The sequence below is a fragment of the Polistes canadensis genome, unplaced genomic scaffold (assembly GCF_001313835.1).
Source record: "Polistes canadensis isolate GaletaPanama2010 unplaced genomic scaffold, ASM131383v1 scaffold_155, whole genome shotgun sequence".
Lineage (NCBI taxonomy): Eukaryota > Metazoa > Arthropoda > Insecta > Hymenoptera > Vespidae > Polistes > Polistes canadensis.
In genome coordinates, this window is record NW_014569702.1 from 314,572 (window position 1) to 336,730 (window position 22,159).

General features: G+C 34.3%; 7 protein-coding genes across 10 annotated transcripts; 2 read left to right on the top strand and 5 right to left on the bottom strand.

Annotated features, from left to right (window-relative positions):
- Positions 1-31: 31 nt before the first annotated feature.
- On the bottom strand, positions 32-2,381 carry LOC106788843 (cystathionine gamma-lyase). 2 transcript variants are annotated; one of them, XM_014752494.1, is made up of 8 exons: positions 2,261-2,381; positions 2,016-2,156; positions 1,640-1,927; positions 1,431-1,565; positions 1,220-1,355; positions 992-1,144; positions 732-897; positions 32-651 (listed from the first exon to the last, which is right to left on the bottom strand). In XM_014752494.1, the coding sequence occupies exons 2-8, from the start codon at positions 2,154-2,156 to the stop codon at positions 507-509; spliced, it is 1,164 nt and encodes a 387-aa protein (XP_014607980.1). In that variant the 5' UTR covers positions 2,261-2,381; the 3' UTR covers positions 32-506. The 2 variants fall into 2 exon arrangements, with proteins under 2 accessions (XP_014607980.1, XP_014607979.1); XM_014752493.1 differs by having other exon boundaries at positions 2,016-2,189.
- A 110-nt stretch (positions 2,382-2,491) lies between these two features.
- LOC106788845 (sin3 histone deacetylase corepressor complex component SDS3) lies at positions 2,492-5,167 on the top strand. 2 transcript variants are annotated; one of them, XM_014752498.1, is made up of 8 exons: positions 2,492-2,952; positions 3,029-3,092; positions 3,166-3,279; positions 3,355-3,556; positions 3,633-3,813; positions 3,918-4,032; positions 4,125-4,209; positions 4,352-5,167. In XM_014752498.1, the coding sequence occupies exons 1-8, from the start codon at positions 2,829-2,831 to the stop codon at positions 4,445-4,447; spliced, it is 981 nt and encodes a 326-aa protein (XP_014607984.1). In that variant the 5' UTR covers positions 2,492-2,828; the 3' UTR covers positions 4,448-5,167. The 2 variants fall into 2 exon arrangements, with proteins under 2 accessions (XP_014607984.1, XP_014607983.1); XM_014752497.1 differs by having other exon boundaries at positions 2,497-2,952; positions 3,915-4,032.
- Positions 4,493-5,108, bottom strand: LOC106788847 (E3 ubiquitin-protein ligase MARCH2-like). The gene has a single exon (XM_014752501.1). It carries the CDS (start codon positions 5,017-5,019, stop codon positions 4,558-4,560), a length of 462 nt encoding a protein of 153 aa, XP_014607987.1. The 5' UTR covers positions 5,020-5,108; the 3' UTR covers positions 4,493-4,557.
- A 600-nt stretch (positions 5,168-5,767) lies between the features above and the next one.
- Positions 5,768-7,440, bottom strand: LOC106788846 (INO80 complex subunit E). 2 transcript variants are annotated; one of them, XM_014752499.1, is made up of 6 exons: positions 7,316-7,440; positions 6,957-7,107; positions 6,697-6,878; positions 6,484-6,610; positions 6,186-6,358; positions 5,768-6,113 (listed from the first exon to the last, which is right to left on the bottom strand). In XM_014752499.1, the coding sequence occupies exons 2-6, from the start codon at positions 7,098-7,100 to the stop codon at positions 6,029-6,031; spliced, it is 711 nt and encodes a 236-aa protein (XP_014607985.1). In that variant the 5' UTR covers positions 7,101-7,107; positions 7,316-7,440; the 3' UTR covers positions 5,768-6,028. The 2 variants fall into 2 exon arrangements, with proteins under 2 accessions (XP_014607985.1, XP_014607986.1); XM_014752500.1 differs by having other exon boundaries at positions 6,957-7,178.
- Positions 7,441-7,832: 392 nt separating this feature from the next.
- On the bottom strand, positions 7,833-10,298 carry LOC106788842 (6-phosphogluconate dehydrogenase, decarboxylating). Its single transcript, XM_014752492.1, has 5 exons — positions 10,148-10,298; positions 9,611-9,834; positions 9,260-9,504; positions 8,545-9,173; positions 7,833-8,459 (listed from the first exon to the last, which is right to left on the bottom strand). The coding sequence occupies exons 1-5, from the start codon at positions 10,156-10,158 to the stop codon at positions 8,117-8,119; spliced, it is 1,452 nt and encodes a 483-aa protein (XP_014607978.1). The 5' UTR covers positions 10,159-10,298; the 3' UTR covers positions 7,833-8,116.
- An 807-nt stretch (positions 10,299-11,105) lies between these two features.
- LOC106788837 (ADP-ribosylation factor-like protein 5B) lies at positions 11,106-14,518 on the top strand. The gene is made up of 3 exons (XM_014752453.1): positions 11,106-11,580; positions 11,898-12,342; positions 12,452-14,518. The coding sequence occupies exons 1-3, from the start codon at positions 11,535-11,537 to the stop codon at positions 12,498-12,500; spliced, it is 540 nt and encodes a 179-aa protein (XP_014607939.1). The 5' UTR covers positions 11,106-11,534; the 3' UTR covers positions 12,501-14,518.
- A 168-nt stretch (positions 14,519-14,686) lies between these two features.
- On the bottom strand, positions 14,687-21,959 carry LOC106788830 (probable citrate synthase 2, mitochondrial). Its single transcript, XM_014752439.1, has 4 exons — positions 21,803-21,959; positions 17,082-17,249; positions 16,062-16,985; positions 14,687-15,985 (listed from the first exon to the last, which is right to left on the bottom strand). The coding sequence occupies exons 1-4, from the start codon at positions 21,845-21,847 to the stop codon at positions 15,719-15,721; spliced, it is 1,404 nt and encodes a 467-aa protein (XP_014607925.1). The 5' UTR covers positions 21,848-21,959; the 3' UTR covers positions 14,687-15,718.
- Positions 21,960-22,159: the final 200 nt, after the last annotated feature.

Here is a 22,159-nt window from a genome sequence, read left to right on the forward strand (position 1 = left end):
GCATCCAAAATCTATAAAAGGTAAAACACAATTTTGTTTTTTTCCTTTCTATTATTTTCTTATCAAGTTTTTAACTACAATCGTTCTTGGCTTAAATCGCAGAAACGTCAAAGGTATAGGACAATGCATATTTCTACTTCTTTTAAACACTTTTGATAGATACATTTTCTCTTTATACTAGTAATATTACATTTATTTATTTATTTATATTCGTTTATATACGATTTGCGTAGGTATAAATGAAAGCAGCTCCTGCCTGAACACATTTCTTTTAACAACAGTAAATATCAAACAAATCCTTACATTTGTGTGTATTCGTATCAATATGATTAGTAGTAAGAACGTTACCTCAGTTATAAAAGTCGATACACACGCGTAGGAAGAAATGTATCACATTATGGCAATATGTCACATATAAAAAAGATCCCTTAAAAAATAATTTCTCTATGTCGGCAAACCGTAGTGTCTGTTGAAAATATTATGTTAGAAAAATACTATTTTTGATATCATTGAGAAGCTTTTAAAGCTTGGTCAAGATCAGCTAACAAATCTTTTTCCGTTTCAAGTCCAACAGACAAACGAACTAACTGATCCGTGATTCCTAATTCGTTCCTTGTGGCCTCGGGAATAGAAGCGTGTGTCATGACGCTTCTACATATATACATATAAAATATATTAGTATTATATTATGTTGAATATATTTCTATATTATATCGTCACAGTGTACTTACGGCAATTCCGCCAAAGATTCGTAGCCACCAAGTGATTCTGCTAAAGCAAATAAACGAAGACTCTTCAAAAATTTTTGAGCACTTCCTTTAATATAAAACGAAACGATGCCACTGTGACCCGTCGATTGTTTTAAAGCAAGTTGATGCTGCGGATGAGACGGTAAATCTAGAAAAATATCATTTGGTCATTTGTAGATTTATTCGAATGATGCGAGACGAAGAAACAACGTGTATTATCAACATAGAGCGAACATACGTACAAGGATGAATAACTTTGTCCACTAGAGGATGTTTATCCAAAAATTTGGCAACAGCTAATCCATTTTTCATATGCTGTTGCATTCTAAGTTCTAATGTTTTTAAACTACGATTAACCATAGCACAATCGTAAGGCGATGGAACTACTCCCATTGCTGTAATATGAAAACTTGTAGAGTATGGATGAAAATGTTTTAAATAAATCGCATCGGTAGGTTCGTTGCTCGTACCATTTTGTAGAAAACGAAGTCTCTCCGCTAAATCATCTCTCCTTGTAATCGCTGCACCCATGATAATATCCGAATGTCCATTCATATATTTAGTTAGAGAATATACTACAAAATCAGCTCCGAGTTCTAATGGTTTCTAAAGGAAAAATATATAAATATAGATATTTAATGATATCTGCCGTGTAAGAAATAATGTTCATCTGTCGTTTACCTGATAATAGCACGTCAGAAAAGTATTATCGACGATAAAAATGATATCTGGATTTTGGGACTTTAAAACTTTGGCAATTTCTTCGATATCTGCTAATCTTAATAGAGGATTCGTGGGTGTCTCCAACCAAACCATCTGGAATACAATGTCCGGATTAAGTAAACTTTTGAAAACGTATATATTATTACATTGATATTGTATATACTAGCCTTGGTGTTTGGTTGTAAAGCAGCCAAGAGGTTTTTTGTATCTACCAGGTCCACAAAAGATACCTTAATACCTTGTTTAACTAAGCACTTTCGAAAAAAACGATTAGTTCCGCCATAAACATCGTCTCCAGAAATGACATGATCTCCCGTTTCGAGTAAACCTGTCACAGCCGTGATGGCTCCCAAGCCCGATGAAAAAGTAAAACCGTGCTTTCCATCTTCCAATGCTGCTAAACACGTTTCCAATACGTTGCGCGTCGGGTTGCCACTTCTACCATATTCGAAACCCTATCAAAATTGTCTCGATAGATTATTTGCAATCGTAGATAATAATAGTAGCAGTGTATATTAATATATATGCATTTATTTCATTTACATGACTTTCTCCTGGATGACTTTGTTGAAAAGTAGTAGACATTACTAAAGGAGGAACCAACGACCAATGATTCCATTGTGCTGGATCCTGGCCAGCGTGGATAGCTTTCGTAGAAAAACCTTCTTGAACGTTACTCGGCATCTTGATGATATGTATTTTATATATTTTAATATCCTTTAAATAATACAAACTTTTTTTTTCTACAACTACTATTTCGATATTAAACGATTGAAATATGTACTTACTGTTATATAAGTTGTTTTACGTAGGCGACACAGCAAAATGGAAAATTTGTTATCAATTAATAAACGCAAATAAGAGACGTTAAGAAGATTAGCAAAGATCTTGATATTGAATTTGATATACTCAATATACTCACGCAAAGCCAAGGTCGTGATCGAAGCGCGATCTAACAGCGAAACGTTTCTTATTTATCACTCTGTTGCTCGCGGAAAAATCGAATTTGAAATTCGCGCCCAACGATTAATCGACATTACAATTACAACACATTGATCCTCGATTAATCTTCGATGAAAAATAATGCAAATAACGAATGCATATTACATACGATACAAATAATGTATCGTTTACGCGTTTTAAACATTCTATTAATCATTGGAAGAAGAAAAAAAACGATAGGCGACATTAATAAATTGTACATACATGTGCATGCAGACAAGATGGCGTATTCCTGTGTTGTGCTTGCACATAGGCCACGCGATGGTAGACAACGCATCGTTCGTATTCTAACCTAAAACCACGACCCTTTCGATTACACCGAAAATGTAAAGATTTATTTTGAAGAAAGAAACAATGTCATATCAAAACTCACCGTTTTCAACGATGTACGCTCAAGAAGATTACGACATCGACGAAGATAATGAAGAATATGTCGAGGAAGATCGAGATGCGGAGGAGCAGGACGATAGCGATGAAGGTACATCATATTTGATATATCTACGAATAAAGTGCATTAATGTTTTTATACATTGAATTACATGTAATGCTTATAGATACGGAAGAAGCTAGCGAGACGGATATGGGAAAATCTGAAGAATATACAGAGATTAAAGAACAGTGAGTTAGAAATAAGTTAGTAATTGTTAACGATATTTCACCAACAAAATTTAATAATAAAATTGAATTTTAGGGTATATCAAGATAAATTAGCCAATTTAAAAAAGCAATTACAACAACTGAAGGATGGCACCCACCCAGAATATAATCGTAAACTAAAGCGCTTAGAAGCACAATACAAAGAAAGGTTTAATGGTGTAATGCATTTTGTTGATTGAACTATGTTGTTTTTCTCCGCTTGAACTTTTTTACTCTTTATTAGGTTGCGTCTGAATATCATTTATCGAGATTATTTAACGGAATGGGTCGAAAGAGATTACATACTGGAGAAAAAAGCAGCTGCTAAAGAATTTGAGGAAAAGAAAATAGACTTGAAAGAAAACTTACTAACGGATATGGAAGAAAAAAGAAAAATGATTGAATCCGATCGGCATACAATGGAGCTTACAGGAGATTCGATGGAGGTACAATTATTACATTAAATATCAACATAAGGCAATATAATGAAATAATTATTAATGAATGATATGACGTATGTAGGTAAAGCCAGTGATGACAAGAAAATTACGTAGGCGACCGAACGATCCGGTACCCGAAAAAGTCGAGAAACGTAGGAAACCTCCTCCGGCGCAATTAAATTACTTATTAGATGAAAAAGAAATAGAAAGTGATTTAAAAGCTATTAGTCGGGGTAAAATTTTAACGACGATAAGAAAACCAGGTAATTATTTTCGTAAGATTCGTATTGTGCCACTGAATGCGCGTACGTGCGCGCCCTTCTTTTTTTAATCATTTCTTATAGGAGCTTAAAAATGTTTGTAGTAGTACTTCCACATTACAATACAGTAAATATACAATCTCAACATATTTCGCCATCTACCGACACATCTCTAGTGGAAACAAGGATAGAAGGTGGAAAACTCCTCTATGAAAGACGATGGTATTACCTACGTATATTTTCCTCTTATATTTGATAAAACTTGTATCTATTTTCCGTATAAATTTGTTATGCAATTATAATAAACAATGCAGGTTCCATCGTGGACAACCGGTATACGTAGAAGGACAGGACTTGACGAGATTTGCGGCAAACATATCGGCGATTGGAACAGAAGCTGTAAGTACAATGATTAAATATTCAAATAACAAGCTAAGAGTATAACGAATGTTGAGAACAAACGATATTTAAAAATGATCTTATATTTGGGTGCATTTAAAATAATATAGCATAAACATGATTAATTGATGACATTTTCTAGATATGGGTGAAAAAAATATCGGATGGAAGCAAAGTTAGAATTTACATATCGCAACTGAGCCGTGGAAAGATTTCTATAAAACGACGAGCATCGTAATAACTCTCCTTTAATGAGTTATGACGACATTTGCATATACGGCGGCTAGAAGCATTTGATGAAGCATCGAATAATGATCAAACTTGTGATATATTAGATTTATCGTTTATTTAAGTTCTATTGTTCAAAGGCAATGTAATTTTGACAATGCTTGTTTTCTGCCACCAATAAAACCAAATTTTTTGATGATTTTCAACTGCTATGTATATCCAGAGGAAATACGAAAAAATGAGTAATGCCATCATTACTAGCAAAGAATAAGTGGTCCATCGTGCTGGAGGAAAATTATTATAATTATTCGCTGCATAAAAATCAGCACCAATCACGCAAATGTAGGAACATATTACGGTCGCTGGGGTGACAATGATACAGCGAAGCAAATCTGTTCTCAAATTGCGCATATATAATTGATGACGTTGATGTTGAATAACGCACAGCCATATAATAACGGATGTAATAGCTTTGTAACGTGGGGTGCGTTCGACTTGAAATACGTGTCCGCATAATTCACAATTATTTCTATTGCTTTCCTCTAACCAACGTTCTAAACATTTCACATGAACAGCACCCATCGTACCCTAAAAATAGTACATACAAATATATAATATCTAATAGATTGCAGCTCAAAATAATATGTGTATTATAATTGTTCATATATGTATATACTAATTACCAAAACTAAAACATTGTACATATTGTATAAATATTAATAATACGATAGTATATACGCGTACACGCATAAACATATGTATTTACTTACTCTTTATTATTCCATTAGCGCATTGAAAATATAGATGTTTATATAAATTTACTTACCTTACATTTGCATGGATAAACGATAGGAAATTGCTGGCTATTAGAATCATAACATATACGGCAATTTATTTCTTCAACGCTATCCGTTTCGTACCTTGCACGTTTATTTTGTTTACTCGATATTCCAATATCGTCGAGTTTTCGTTTAGTTGGCAATCGAGAAATGTCTTTATTCGAAATTGTTTCGATTTCTATCGTGCAAATGATTCTTTCTAATATACTTGCTACTGAATTATTAACGGTAATCATTATATATATATTATATATCTTGAAAATTGTCATGAATTATAAAAAAATGTATATTCTAAACTAAGGAAAACAAAAAACAATGGATGATCGATTATTCAAGGATAGAAAGTATGTGAACAACAAATCGAGGCTAAAAAGTATATAAAATTCTTTTCTATGTCGTGTACCACACGATTCCCACAAACAACACAGAGCACAAAGAGATTGATGTGCGAGATCATTGATAGAAGACGATGACGCGCGTGTGCGCATACGTATATATTAACGTATATTTATTCATATTTATGAAAAATTCTGAACAATTTACGTATACGCGTAAAACCATGTCGAATATTGATTCAAATACTAGATCTAAACGATTTATATTTTCCGTAGACATCTTTCATATGTATAAAAAATTTTATTATGCTACACGACAGTTACACAGATAAGTTAATTGAATAAAATATTGATATTAACGAAACATGCAATTATGTGCAATTAATAATTGATCAATAATCTATTTTCGAATCGATGTCACTCAGCCATCATATCCATGCTGAGACAATCTTCGCCCATATTACTCGGAGATGTTTCTAACTCGCCGATTTCATTGGATTCACTGCAATAGATGATCGTGTAATAGACGATACGATAATAAAATATATCAAAACGGACAGAGTTTCAATGTTACCTATCTAACGAAGGGTCATTGCTGAACATTTCTGTCGGAACTGTAGGCGGTGCTTTTTCTGGTACAAGTTCTATAAACGTTTGACGAGACTCTAAATGCCTTTCTACTTCTTCAGGTGTCATATGTCCATCCGACATCAAAGATATCGGTACCATATTATTAGGTGCTTGTACCTTTGGAAAAGGTAATTAATTATTAAAGGCAAGGGTTTTTGAATTTTCAGAATGTTCTCTTTGCAACACTTGTGACAAATAATGTACTCGTTATAATAAAAGAAAGCGCATATAGCATTACGCACTGTAGGTATGTTGTTCGTTTTGGATACTTTTGGTGCAGCTTTTTTCTTTTTGCTCGTATTAAGAGGTTTAGTAACTGTAGATGGATGATGCGAAATGTGATTGCCTACATTGACTTCCATTTTTTTTCTAACAAAAAAAAGAAAGAAAAAAAAAAAAATGTATTATTATAACGATGGATACAAATGTATGATTAAAATTGTTAAAAATTATACCTCTTGGACGTATCGAGCCTAGCAACTTCTTCGTCGGATGACTCAGTTTCATCACTTTCGCTAAACGACGTATCTACTTTTTCGTATTGCAATAATCTGTCTAATAAAAAACTTTTGTCTCTATTTACTTTGAGTAATTTTCTTTGAGTGGATCTTAGAGCTTCTTGAAAACATTCATTTTCCTGAAATAAATATATAAAAAATAATAAGAAAACTTGACTTAGCTTGGGGCTCGACATGCTTAATCGTTTTCGTCGTACATAAATTAAAAACTTTAATTTTCGCTTAAGATTTCGATACTGATCCTTGTAGTTTGGCACTTCCTCCTCTGGACTTTCTTCGTCATCTTCTTCGGCATCTGCATTGTTGTTTGCGATAGAACGACAATACCATCCTTCCAACATTGATCATCTACAGTTTTCGTATACAGAAGTAAAGCCAAAATGAATACGTTATATTCCAACAAACGGTCGAAGGAATTACTATTATGAAAAAAGATTGAGGTTAACTTGCAAATGACAACAGGGACAAGCTTATCGTCATACGTTTGTAATGGAAAAAGTACAATGTGCGTAGCTTTTCCGTACAATGTTCAAATTTCAACTTTAATTATACTTACATAAATATGCAGAATTGTGTTTTATGCGTCGCAAACGTTTGCGGGAGCCAATTATTATGAAGATAAATAAGCTGTTTATGACTGGCTTCCATTCTGGACCCTTTTATCGATTCTTCGGTAACTTCGGAACGGTTCTCTTTCGACCGGAAATAGGATATGTGGGAACTTTGGCTAGTAACTTTCCTACATATTTTTTCATATCTTCCATCAGGGAATAACGAGACTTTTTATGGCTACAAACTTAATTCTCACAATTTTGTATTTATGAATAAATAAGAAAATATTTTGTAACGACGATGAGGATTAATATCAGTAAATCTTCTGTCACTAAGGATGTATGAAATTTCTTAGATACGAAATGTACTAGACGCTCTCGAGAAAAATTTCATTGGCACGCTCACAAAATATACTTTGTAACACCAAATTGGCGCCTAAAACAAACAGTATAAAAGAGTATTTACGTTGACTAATCGGTAAAGAAAGGAAAAAGTTTTATTTCATTTATAACACTGAAAAATTGCCATTTCATAAAATTATTTATAATATTCATACACCCAACAATGATACGACGTAGCTTGTATAAATAATAAATCATTACGAAAAAAATAGAAACATATATATATATATATATATATATATATATATATGATGTATCCTCTTCTATCTCATAAATGTATTAATGTGTGTAGTAATGCTATACAATAATGTACATTCATTTGGAGAACAATATAAAAGGCATGTACAAAACGTTTGAGAAGCCTACTTCGAATTGCTTTCTCTTTGAGCTCTCTGGAAATATTATCAAGCATCGTACGTAGAAGCAGAAACATTTCCTCCGCGACCCGTCCAGTTAGTGTGCACAAATATACCTTCTTGACCAATAAATTCGTACGTATGCGCTCCAAAATAATCTCTTTGAGCTTGAAGTAAATTTGCAGGGAGTTGAGCAGTTCTATAGCCATCATAAAATGCTAATGCCGTTGATAATGCAGGAGTCGGTATTCCAAGAGCCACAGCATTAGAAACGACAACTCTAATGCTACTTTGACATTCTTTCATTGCTTTAGCAAAGAAATCGTCCAACAGTAAATTAGTAAGTTTTGGATTTTTATCAAAAGCTAACTTTATGTTTTTCAAAAATGCACTGTAAAAATTATATATAATTATTTGACCATTTTAATGTGGCACATTACATATATACGTACATACATGTATCTGTATTATATTACCTTCTTATAATACATCCACCTCTCCACATAAGCGCTATACCGCCATAATTTAAATTCCAATTGTGAATTTTGGCAGCTTCTCTTAATAACATGAAACCTTGCGCGTAAGATATAATTTTGGATGCATATAAAGCTTTTCTCAAATGTTCTAGGAACTGCTTTTTATCACCTTGGTACTTGGTAGTATCGGGTCCTTCCAACACTTTACTAGCTTCTAATCTTTCATCCTTTAGGGAGGAAAGACATCTTGCAAAAACTGATTCTCCGATTAATGTAACTGGGATTCCATAGTCTAACGCAGATATAGCTGTCCATTTGCCGGTTCCTTTCTGTCCTGCTGAATCTCTGATACGTTCTAACAAGTAGCCCTTTTTATCCTTGTATTTAAGAATATCTCTAGTAATTTCGATAAGAAATGAATCCAGTTCTCCTTTATTCCATTCGTCAAAAACCTTGCTCATTTCTTCTTGATTCAATTGTAAACCATTTTTCATAATATGATACGCTTCACAAATAAGTTGCATATCACCATACTCTATACCATTGTGTACCATCTTTACAAAATGTCCTGCGCCATTTTCACCTACCCAATCGCAACAAGGCTCCCCATCGGCTTTGGCGCATATTGACTAGAAAACATGCGCAATAGATTTATCTTACAATTTTAATCAGAGAATTAGGAGACATTCATTACATAGTCGAGTGGAATAATTACTTGGAAGATTTGCTTAATATGTTGCCAAGCTTTAGAATTACCCCCAGGCATTAAGGATGGTCCATATCGTGCTCCATCTTCTCCTCCGCTCACCCCGCTTCCAACAAAAAGTATTCCTCTTTTCTCTAAATCTTTCGTTCTTCTCTCTGTATCTTGATATTCGGAATTACCACCATCGATAATAATATCTCCTGGAGCTAACAGAGGCACGAGTTGATCGATAAATTCATCTACGGCTGAACCAGCTGCAAAATACGACGTACAAGAAACATTTCATTGAAACGATTTTTTTTTAATAATGGTAGCATATATAATATACCACAATATTTTTAATAATAGAAAATTACTTACCCTTGACTAATAACATTACTTTTCTCGGAGTCTTAAGATTTAAAATCATTTCCTTCAAACTAAATGCACCAATGACATTCGTATCCTTAGCTTCATTTTCAAGGAAATCTTGTACTTTTTTCGTGGTACGATTGTGCGCGCAAACGACAAAGCCATGATCGTTCATATTCAAAATAAGATTTTGACCCATAACGGCTAAGCCAATTAATGCGATATCTGCAGTGCTGAAATGTTCAATATGAAATTACTTATCATGAAAAGCATAACACATGTAATATATATATATAAATATAATATATATAATATAAATATAATATAATACATATATTCTATTTGTGGATTTAATATTGAAACGTTCATTTTTTCTTTTAAATTTCACATTGAGTGTAGTTCATTAGAAGAGTAAATTAATTGAAGAAATGGAGAAGAACCATATATTTATGACATAAATTTAACTTATATATTTATAAAAACAAATAATCAAACAAAAATTTACACATGTATTTATAATATTTTATATTTCAAATTATTACTTACGGTTGCGACATTTTCCCTAAGATTTATTAACTTGAATATTTTTGAGGATAACTTAAATGACAAATATTAGCAACAAGTGGTCATACACGTATGTCCGACGAATGTCCAACGAAGAACGCAGAGTCATCAGACATTAACGCACCAATCGTAACGCGCCAATCATAGCCTCGGCTATGCTTCCTCATTTCCACTACTATTACATTACGTTTTCGTAGTTTCACAATATATGTATTACGCAATTTCACAAATATGTATTACTTTTTTTTATTATTTCTCACTTATATCATAACGGATATCGTCATCTTATCCGATTTAATTACATCTTCGTATACATACTTTCAAATATCAATTCAAATATCAAGTCAATTCGTTCGATTACGTATATATATATATATATATAAATCTAAAATAGATACAAAAATCCAAGCGAATTCGTCCATCTATGGGACGAGCTATTATTATGAGTAATGATTTCTGCTGATTAAGCACAAACATTTTAAATGCTTCTAACGATATTTTATTTGCAAATATGTAAGATATGTATGCTTATTGATACTAAACATTTACTTTTTCATATATTCCCTGCAAACATAAGTACGTCACAAAAGTATATAGAAATAAGTTATACAATATGTAGCATTTGTGTATTCATGGATATTAAGATTTTATTTTCGCCTAAATATTTACCCAATAGCTCTTATCTATAATCACTTGTACGATCTCGTTAATATTTAAAGATTAGAAAAGAGAGGAAAAAAGAAGAATAATTATAACTAGAAATTACAATTATTTTTTGTTACTGGAAACTTCGACTATTGTAGAAATTGTAAAATAATACAAATATTTAATTTAACGCGCGCTCGGTGCTCGTTGTACAATTGCTTTTTCTCCAATCAGTGCATGGTAGAATTTTTGTGACGTCATAGTCGCAAACTAGAATTGAACCAATCAGTACGTAGGAACATTTTAATCGCATATGCAACATGTCGCGATCGTCTTGATTAGATTAGAGAGAATGCTCTTTTACAATTACTCCGTTTAACAATTTATCTTATCTTACTGGCAACAATTGCAAATTATTGTGTCTTTATTGTTTTTTTTTTTGTGTTATGCTGTTCGTTGACATGAGACCGCGAAATATCGTGAAAATAAAACTAAGTGCGGTGATGAAAAGCTGGACATAACCCTGTAACAATGAGATGGATGCCCTATTTCTAAGTCCAAATACATACATTCTCTTTATCGTAATCAAGGCTGTATTATAATACGAGAGAGGGATAGTGAGAAAGAGAGAGAGAGAGAGAGAGAGAGAGAGAGAGAGAGAGAGAGAGAGAGAGAAAGTAAACGTGCGCGGTGTTTTTCGAATTATTTCGAAACTGTGATCAATATGGGATTGCTATTCGCCAAGTTGTGGAGTCTTTTTGGTAACGAAGGTAAAAGCAATCTTTTCAATAATCAAATATTACGGTTACATACATTTTAATGGATAGAAAAAATGTACAAATATAATAAATTCATAATTAACTGCGATTACCTTTTGTTCTTGTGTCAATTCTATTTGTAACTTTGTATTATTTATCATATCATATCAAAGTAACGAATGTTTGAACGTGGCCATCATCTTGTTATATTAATATAAATGATATTTCTTGTACATATTTATACATTGCAAGTATGTTAGATTATGCACTTTTCTCTATATTTCTATATATAGAAAACAAATAAGATTGAAAGTTAAATCCTTTTTCAGAGCATAAAATAGTTATGGTTGGATTGGACAATGCTGGTAAAACAACCATATTGTATCAATTCCTGATGAACGAAGTTGTTCATACATCACCTACTATTGGCTCAAACGTAGAAGAAGTAGTATGGAAGAATATTCATTTTATAATGTGGGATTTAGGAGGACAGCAGAGCTTAAGGGCAGCTTGGTCCACTTATTACACAAATACAGAATTTATAATAATGGTTATAGATAGTACTGATAGAGAGAGACTCGGTGTAATAAGAGAAGAATTATATTCTATGTTAAATCACGAGGAACTTAGCAAAGCTAATGTTTTAGTTTATGCTAATAAGCAGGACTTGAAGGGTAGCATGACAGCTGCTGAAATTTCAAGACAACTAGATTTAACGTCCATCAAAAAACATCAATGGCACATACAAAGCTGTTGCGCTCTCACGGGAGAAGGGTAAATAATTATTTCCTTTTTAATCCTAGCATGCATTAATACAATATATATGTATATACATATATAACGTATAACGTTCATTAAATAATGAATATAACTGATATCGTAGACTCTACCAAGGACTGGAATGGATCGTTGGACGTCTTAAGAAGACATGACGTACATTATGAGAGTTTGTCATAAATTCAACAAAATAATTAAACTGTATAATATGTGATTAGCGCGAGTTAGCACGATTGCTACTTTGATGGTCGTACATAATGCAAAAATAATTCTTTCACGTTTGAAAATCTTTACGTTACTTTGTATAGTACGACGATCAAAGTATAACTACATATACGGAGACAATTACTATAGCAAATGTTTAATGTATTTGAGAGTGGACGGGCAACAAATTTATTTTCATTTTCGATGAAATAATAATACACGCGCGAAATGTAATTGTAAAGAAAAAATTAATTAACAATAAGCATTAAAGTCCAAGTTAAAGAAAAAGTTGAAGGCTAAAAGATTGTTGTTAAATAGAAAATATAATTTCCCTGTATTATATAAAGTTAGATTAATTTGATTATTTCTTATTAATATGTTGAATACGCGTTGTTTTTACCTTTAAGTAACATGCATTTTCAAAAGTGATAACTGCCAAGTTTTATTTCTCGTTCGCACATCTTTCATATGTCATTTAATTTTGCAAGTATTATCTGATAAAGGATCGGTTATTGTAAGAAAAAGAAATGAATTCTTGAAAATAGTCGGACCCGTTCACTTGTGCTTATAATAAACGCCGAAGCCGTAAAAAGTACTTGTTTACGTACCAAAAGAGTACGTCGATTTGGCTTCTTATGCAAAAGTAAAAGGTACATCTCTGTACATAGTTTTTATACACTTTATTAACAATAAGCGACTGTAAAAAAGAAAAAAAAAGGACAAAAAAAAGAAAGATAAAAAGAAAAGACAAAAGTAAGATCAGCAGATATAGTTCTAATCTATAGAATATTTTTAACATTTACGTAAGAGAATTTAAGAAGATTTCTTAGCGGCCGAATCGTATAAACATCTGTAAGACTTCATAACAAGGATACACAAGAGACAACCGAGCATTAGCAAATAGAATGCGAATTGTTTTGTGATAAGTACATCGATTTAATATCGGGACGAGGAGTTGTTTGCTGGAAAAATCCAAATGACAAATAATCTTAATTAAATGAATACACCTTGTGTAACAATACAAATTCATTTGTGTGTAGTGTTATAACGAAAACAAAAATTTTATTTATTAATTAATTAAAAATATATTGATTTTTTTTAATGTGTTTAACCACAATAGCTGTGATATAATAAATTGCATGCAGCTAGGAATATTCCACTTAAACAATATTCAGTTAAAATGTTAACAATATTGAGTATCTAATTATGTCGCGAGCGTCGATTAAATTTTAATTGATAATACTTAGAACATCATTGTATAAGATAAATGCCGTCTAAAGTGAAGAGTGAGATTCTTACATATAAAATAACGAAAGGTTAATTTTCTCATATTGAGAAATGACTCTTAAAAATAACAAACTATCGTGTATATGTATAACTATTGCAGTTATATATATGTAGAAACACACGTGATTTTTTCTCGAATCGGAATTTTGTCGAATGTTTCAATAATAGAATTAATGGAAACGTGGTTACTACAAATAATATAACGAGTCGAATTTTTTTATCGCCGATCTTTTGGTTATTCTCTTACTCGAATTAATTAAAAATAAATTAAAAAGAAAATTCTACAGAATACACACAAAAACATATTATGTCTAGTTTGGGTAAAAAAAAAGCTAGTGAAACGACCCTGCGATTTGTTTAAAATTAAAAATTTTTTAATTTTTAAATCTCTTCTGTGTCTGTCTTTTTTTGTTTTTAAATTTCGATATTTTCCACAAGTAATGATCGATTTTTATTTAGACAATAATACTGCTTTTGATAAATATTCAACATAAAAATCGACGATCTGTATGGTAAAAAAAATACGTGTGATTTAAATTTATAATAATATCTGTACATTAAAGTACATATTAATTAGAGATAATAAGGAAGGTTTAAATGGATAATTCATTCTTTTACATTGTGACGTTCTACACAGTGATGTTAATATAAATAGTAAATAGTGAATAAAATGTATTTTAAAGGAAAATGCTAAGATGCGGTAGGATTTACCCAAAAGATTTTCATCTATCATATGTATATATATATATATATATATATATATATTATATCGATCAAGTAAAAGTACATGCACGCGTCCTCCTGTATTTTTCAGATCAGGTATTAAGAAATGATCGCGTGTCTTATATTATTTTTAAATATCTATTTATTTTCATGTTTATTATAAATAAAGAATCGCACACACTCATACATTCTCATATAACAGTGGATCTACCACTGGTCATCCTTCTTAATTTACGCATGTCTCTTATCGGTTCGGTATAAGACCGAATCATTTTATTAATATGTTCGAGAAAATCTAAAACCAACAACCAGTGCTATAGAAAGCACTTTGAACGGTATTTAATTAAGTATTTAGTTAGCCTTGTAAGTGTTTTCTGTTACGGATGTATATATAATTAGGTGGGGGGAGGGTGGTTTAGGAATCGCGACATACGTGAACTTCCTGAGCGAGTGATCTAATATGATTTAATAGTTAGATATTATAACGACATGTAGCACCGTGCATACACGTGTTTGCCATTAGCGTTAACTAACGTACCTACGATATTTATTTGATTCGGTTAAAGGAGTCAATGAAGCTATTTTGCTACCAATTAAAAGGGGTTGGGGGAGATGTGGCGGAGGTTGGGTGGCATGGTATTATAGATTCGAAAAAATAAAATCGCGCAAAACTGTGGGCAGTGTTAATCGAATCATCGGTCGATGAAAATGACGTTTTAAATGACATAATACACTACCATGTCGTATCTAATTATCAACTGTTTTTAAAATTGGGATAATCCTTTGATATTGCTTTATCGCCTTTTATTCCTGATTTGATCGCGCAAATATCAAGTGGCAATTGTGTACACGAATACATTATTTATTCTCTCTCAAGATTGCTATCTCGCGAATATTTTTCAGTAATATTTGGCAGTTGTATTACGTTCCAATGAAACTACGTTTTCTTTTAGGACGCGAGTATCGGAGAATGACGCAAGACGATTCCCGTTTCTCGAAGTTTTATCGAAGTAAAGTTTAAATTGACAATGAGTCGTAGAGCTCTCTTGTACTCGCCGATATGAATCGTAAACGTCGACAACGGTTGCTTGCGGTCGGCGGATATGATTTGGTGGTTTTAATGATACTGAAACGTTGCGCGCAAACACCGGTCTCCAATTTATGCTTTAACAGCCTTCATTAGTAGATCGGTACTCAAAGATTTGGGCCTTTCGATGGGCAAGCCAAGAGCACGATCCCAAACCAAGGATGCGAGTACACCCAGGGCGCGCGATACTCCGAATAGGACGGTGTAATAGTTCATTTCCTTCATACCATAGTATTGCAATAAGACTCCCGAATGAGCGTCTACGTTCGGCCATGGGTTCTTTACTTTTCCAGTTTCCAGGAGAATTGGAGGTACAACTTTGTAGACTTGAGCGACCAACTGGAGGGAAAGAAAAAGCATTAGAGTATAACATAGAGTATAAACTATTTATTCGAATAAAATGTATAATTAGTACCTTAAATAGAGCATCGTTGGGCAAGTGTTTCAAAGCAAATTCCCTTTGGCACGTATACCTGGGATCGGTCTTTCTAAGGACAGCGTGACCGTAACCAGGTACCACTTGGCCACTTTTTAAGGTATTCCAGATGAAATCCTTGAGCTTATCGTCGCTCGGATTGTCTCCTACTTGGGAACGTAATTTTTCCAACCATACCAAGACCTCTTGATTCGCCAAACCGTGAAGCGGCCCGGCCAAACCGTTCATCCCGGCGGCAAAGGATAGATAAGGATCGGACAAAGCCGAGCCTACCAAGTGGGTGGTATGGGCCGAAACGTTGCCGCCCTCGTGATCGGAATGGATGGTTAGGTAGAGCCTCATGAGTTCTATAAACTGAGAATTGTCGTAGCCGAGCATGTTGGCGAAATTCCAGGACCAATCTTTGCCCGAATCAACAGAGCCCAAACCCTTGCCATCTTTGTAAATATTTCGATATATCGTGGCGGCTACGACGGGCAATTTGGCGATTAGATTCATCGAATCCTCGTAGATGGTTTCCCAATACTTGCTTTTATGGACGCCCTTGTTGTACGCTTTAACGAATTCGCTCTCGCTATTCAAGATGGTGATAGCTGCCGAAAACTGGGTCATTGGATGCAAGCTCTTAGGGAAACCGTTCAAGGCCGTAACCACGTGCTTCGGCAAGGCACTTCTCGCGGCCCACTCCTGCGAGATCGCTTTGACTTGCGCGTCCGTTGGAACATCTCCGGTAATCAGAAGCCAAAAAAGACCTTCCGGTAGAGGTTCCGCCCCTCCGGAAGCTTTCGGAAGGAGTTTTTGACATTCCGGAATGGATTTGCCACGAAACCTAATACCTTCTTCGGGATCTAGTACCGATGGTTCCCAAACTAATCCTTTGATACCGCGCATGCCACCGTACATCTACACAGACACACAGGTTTAATTCAAGTTTATTTAGAATTGATTTTAATACTAATTATCTTCCCCGCTCTCTCGTATAACAGTTTATCCTAATACCATATCGACGGTGACTTCCCCAACTTTGGTAGAGCCATGGTTCTTGCGAAAGGCCTTTACGCGTTCTTGCTCCTTGGGTATCTTCTCGGACAAGACTTTCCTCAGGTCGGTCGAAGAATCGGCTAGCGATCGAACGGCCACAGAGTTCGTAACGGTGCTGCTCAATTTCTGAAATAACACGAGATAATGAACTATTTTCATATTTCTTTTCTATTTCGAAAAGCCCATGTGAAAAGCGTGTGTTAATCATAGACACAATCCAAAAATTCCTAAAAGATATCTTTACTGTCCAACTTTTCCTATGACATATCAGAATTACGTAAAAGGGGACATGCACAAACGCGCAAAGAATGTGTGTCGTACGTCGAAAGTTAATGATCGTTATGCGAACGATTCGACTTCCGTACTGCTACGTCAGGATTTCGTAATGGAAAGATCATTTCTACCGACAATGAGAAATTAACGCGATCTCCACTATTAATCCAATATCTTTTCCCTCTTTCTTTCCTTTTCTCAAGGAGGAGAGAAATGTAAAGAAAAAAAAAAAAGAAAAAAATCTATTTTATATTTGTCCTATTCTTTTACGAATGAGTTATATTAATAATATCGTAGCTCTATTATAATATATAGTATTAAGCGATTGTTAATATTAAACAATTTGTTTGTATTTTCACTCATCATTTTTGGCATCCTTTCGTAAAGGAAATGTGTCATTTCGTTAGAGAGAATTTAGCGTTACCGTAATGTGGAATCTCTTGATAGGACGTGCGTAGAATTATTACTGATATGTGCATCCGATAAATCGGATGGATCGTTTGGTATATGATAAAATGGAGACTCGCCTTGAGGTCACGGGGTCTCGCATTAAAGGTCATTATCATAATGCATGCCTCGTGGTAACACCGGCGATCGTTGAAAAAACTATCGTCGCTTGCCATCGAGTAAAACTATTGGCTCTATCTTTACTCACTCGCGTGATTCTCGAGTGACGTTGACGCTCGTTAGGTTGCCTTCTTCTTTCATTATGCTTTTCAGCGAACCAAATGGTAAATCGACTGTTAATTAATATCCCGACTGTGAATTTTTCTAACATAAATAAAGAAACATAGGGGAAGGGGGCTAAGAACGCTAACTCGGTCATTAAAATAAATATCGTGTCAGCTAATCTACACCTTTAAATCATCTACATCTTAAAATTTTCAGTTCAAAGATCGCTCTACGTTTCACGCTACGCTTTTATCAACGAGCTATTACTTATTACATAAGACGATCTATAATTTGTGTAGAAATATCAAATAGGATTATACCAATCGATCAAATTTGCATTATCTATCGTTTATAGATTGGCTTACAACATTATATTTAGAGAAACGATGAGTTTGGAACTTGGCCAGTACCGATCCAAAGATAAAATGGCTTGAATTTATTATATTATGTAATTGAACGTAATACCGAGCATTAGGCGTACAAGTAAATGAATATAATGTAGCTAATAACACAATCAGATTCATAAACGCGTATCGTAAGAAGACGGTTTCGTTTTCAACAATAGACAAACATTGACCGTTTGCAAAAGAATCCATCTATTGTTTGAAATAACGTTGTAATAAAATGCCCATCGTCACGATTACCTAGAATTATCGCTTTGGCAGGTGTGACAGAAGGCAGGAACTTATCACAAGACTCGGCGCGATAATAAAGTTGAATTTATTTGCTCGTCGATTTAGATTTTCCGCTGTTCGTCTCGATTACGATACTCCACGCGGAACAACTACGAGCTTTCATCTGCTGCCTGACGTTCACACCAACCTTAAGACGTTCGTAACGTCATTACGAACTTTATCGCGCTAATTAAACATTTTCAATTATCTTATATTACCTATACATACCAATGTATATAACGATTTCTTTTACTTTGCGCAGCCGTTGGATTTGGATGGGAAATCATTTTCTCATTATAAGTTGTTCAGTTATTGTAAGTTATTTAAGGCTGTATATTACTGAGCTGCATGTAACGCGTTATCGATTGAAAATTCACTTATGCGATTTCCTCCGAAACGACATTTGTCAGTTAAAGATATTTCCTTACCTACTTATTTACTACCAAATGCGATGGAAACGTTTCCTTGCAATTATTATTTTGCATCGTAATGAAAGCAACAGCTGCATATACAGAGTCTTCTAAATAAACAGTAGTCGTTCGTTGAGAAATAATCGAAGATTGTCCGTTCTCCGCGCATACTTACTTTCACCGGCACTTACTTTTCAGGTCATCTATAAATATGTTACCAATTTAATGAGAAATATTATTTATAGATATAGAAACTTTATTTATACAACGAAGACAAAGTGATATTTATAAAGGTAAAAGTGTATGTAGAAAAAGAAATGTTAAGTATTTGATAATTTTTTTAAATTCTTTAATCGAAAATCTTGTCCGAACGGTCACGTATGGACGCACTTTTAATCAGATTATCACGCATCGACGCCATGTACGATCAATTGTAAATTTTGTCGGCGTGCGTGCGTGCGTGCGTGCGTGCGTGCGTGCGTGCGTCCGTCCATCCGTCCGTATGTATATTCATGTTTGATTAATTATTAGTAAGATAAAGCACTCGACGCGCGCGATTGATAACACTTAGTATCGCATATTACGTAATAAAGAGTGGCTTCTGAAGGGCATTGCCAGTTGGCGCACACCCGCGAATTGCAATTATCTAATTGATTTCGCGTCATGTAATCGCCGAACGGCGTTAAAACGAATGCCACGGAGGGTATTAACGGTTCGGTCTCGAGAGCTCTTTATTATACCTCAAATGTATATGCCTCGCACGTATCAATGCGAGGAAAAGAGTTTCAGACCCAAAAGCGCGATTAAATTTGATCACTGATCGGACATACGTAAGTATAAAACACACATACAAGCGGAGCAAACTAAATCCAAACTGTTCGTACGTAGCGTAAATCTAACTTATGTTAAACGTAATACATATCTACTACATATATAGAAAAAATAATAATTATTGTTAGGGATGTGAAAACAGGATTCATACACTTTGCTCGAAAATAAAACTATACTTAGGACGCGCGACTAAAAATAAAGTACGGTCTCAAGTATAAAATGAAGAGGCGCAACCCTGAAATAATTCGTTACGCGATTCAAATACCATATGCCTGATGTTTTGTCTGTTAAGTAACAGACGAGCCGTTTATAATGAGCAAGAAATAACGTTATCTTGCCAAAGACCTTAGTCAAACGAAACGAGAGAAAGGATTGTTTTGTCCTACTGACATATCCATAAAACGACCGTTGTAATTCTATGTACGTAATAGGATTGATCAGGGAGGCACGCTCGACAGGTGCTAGCCACGAAAGATTTTTAGACATAGGTCACGATCAATGTAGATCAAGAGAATGGGTCAGATTTTTGACCTCGAAATGTCGCTAAACTTAGCTATCTATGTCTTACCAAACCGACATCGCCATTTTATTATATATATGTATGTACTTATTTTCTTCAATGAACACCTGTGTTCTAGTCGAATTCTAGAATATCTCGTGCACGCATGAAATAAGCAATCTTTTAAACAGATTTCAGATTAAACAAATTTAGGTTCGGAAAAATCTTTAATAAACACAAGCATTCAAGATTCAAAGAGGAAAAATAACGTTAATGAAAAAAGAATGTGAAAAAAGAGGAAAACCAGTCTTGTATTTATAGACAAATTAAGAAGTCGTTGCGTTCCACATTCTTCTACCTTGTCGCGTATAAAATAACTGACAGAAACTTTAATCGATTAGATAATACGCATCAAATTTTCCATTATTCTCAATGATAATTATACAATAGGTTCGAATGTTTATTCGTTGCAATATGTGCATAACCATATAATAAGACAGAACGAACGTGTGTTGGTGTATAATTTGGCGCGAAGGCTAAACAAGAATTTCCTTTCGAGCTCATTAATACAACGTTTCCAAATACTCTTTGTCTGTTCGTTAAAATGCAAAATGAACGTTTGAAAAATAGGTATTGTCAAGAAGAGTCATATTACATAACCGGAAACGCGACATCGAACGAGAAAGCACGCTCCTGGTCGGTAAGCTGGACGTATTACTTGGATAATAATGAATATAGAAATGTCAGGAAAAATTTGTTGACACTGGGGCGCATCGGCCGTTCGTAGTAATAACGGGGCACCCTCTTTCAATAGCTCGCACGGCACTAGACTTTGCACATTTTTCTTCTCACGCAAATGTCTTTTCTCGATTAAAAATAATTTAGATCTCTCCCTACAGAGATAGCGAATAGGAGCTCGAGAATTATCGTAATGCCCAATAATAGCAAATAATGTCAAATAACGGCAATTAATGGCAAATAACGGCAATTAATGGCAAATAATGGCAAATAATGTCGGTCGATAAAGCCCTGACGCCCTCCTCCTGTACTTAAATAAGCAAACTGTTTCCGAGAAGGAAAAATTTGGTTTCGTGAAGGAAGGTGAATCGATCGGTCTCTCGAAAGGCAAGGGGGAAGGCAAGAACGCGGTCGTCAATGCCCCCTCGACGAACCTAAACTTTCACGGACCGTTCGAATTTCGCACCGAAATGGATAACGTGCCGAAACGTTATGAATCATTTAAATCACCCTAATCTTACCCATAACTCTTTAGCAATGAACTTAAGAAAAAGTAAGGAGAGATAAAAATTCTTGACTTACCTGTAATTCAAGACATCGCTTGGAACTAAAACGAAACAGTGCCATCGTCCTTTCTATCCTTAGATCGTAGATCCTCTAAAATAACGAACTGACAAGTAGTAAGTGACCACGCGGAGCTCTGGCGCCCAACTCAGCCGACACGTCTCTCTCCTCTTTCCTCTAGGAACCACTCTTGAGTTCGAGCATGCGCACTTACTCTTCCTCTGAGCATCGAACGATCAGCGCGATCTAAAGGAGGAGCCCAATTTTTGATCATTTTATATACAACTATCATTCTTTTTCATTTTTTCAATATTTTGTTCAATTCATCTTACACTTTGCTTTTACAACGAATATCTTTCAGCAGAGTGTCTAACA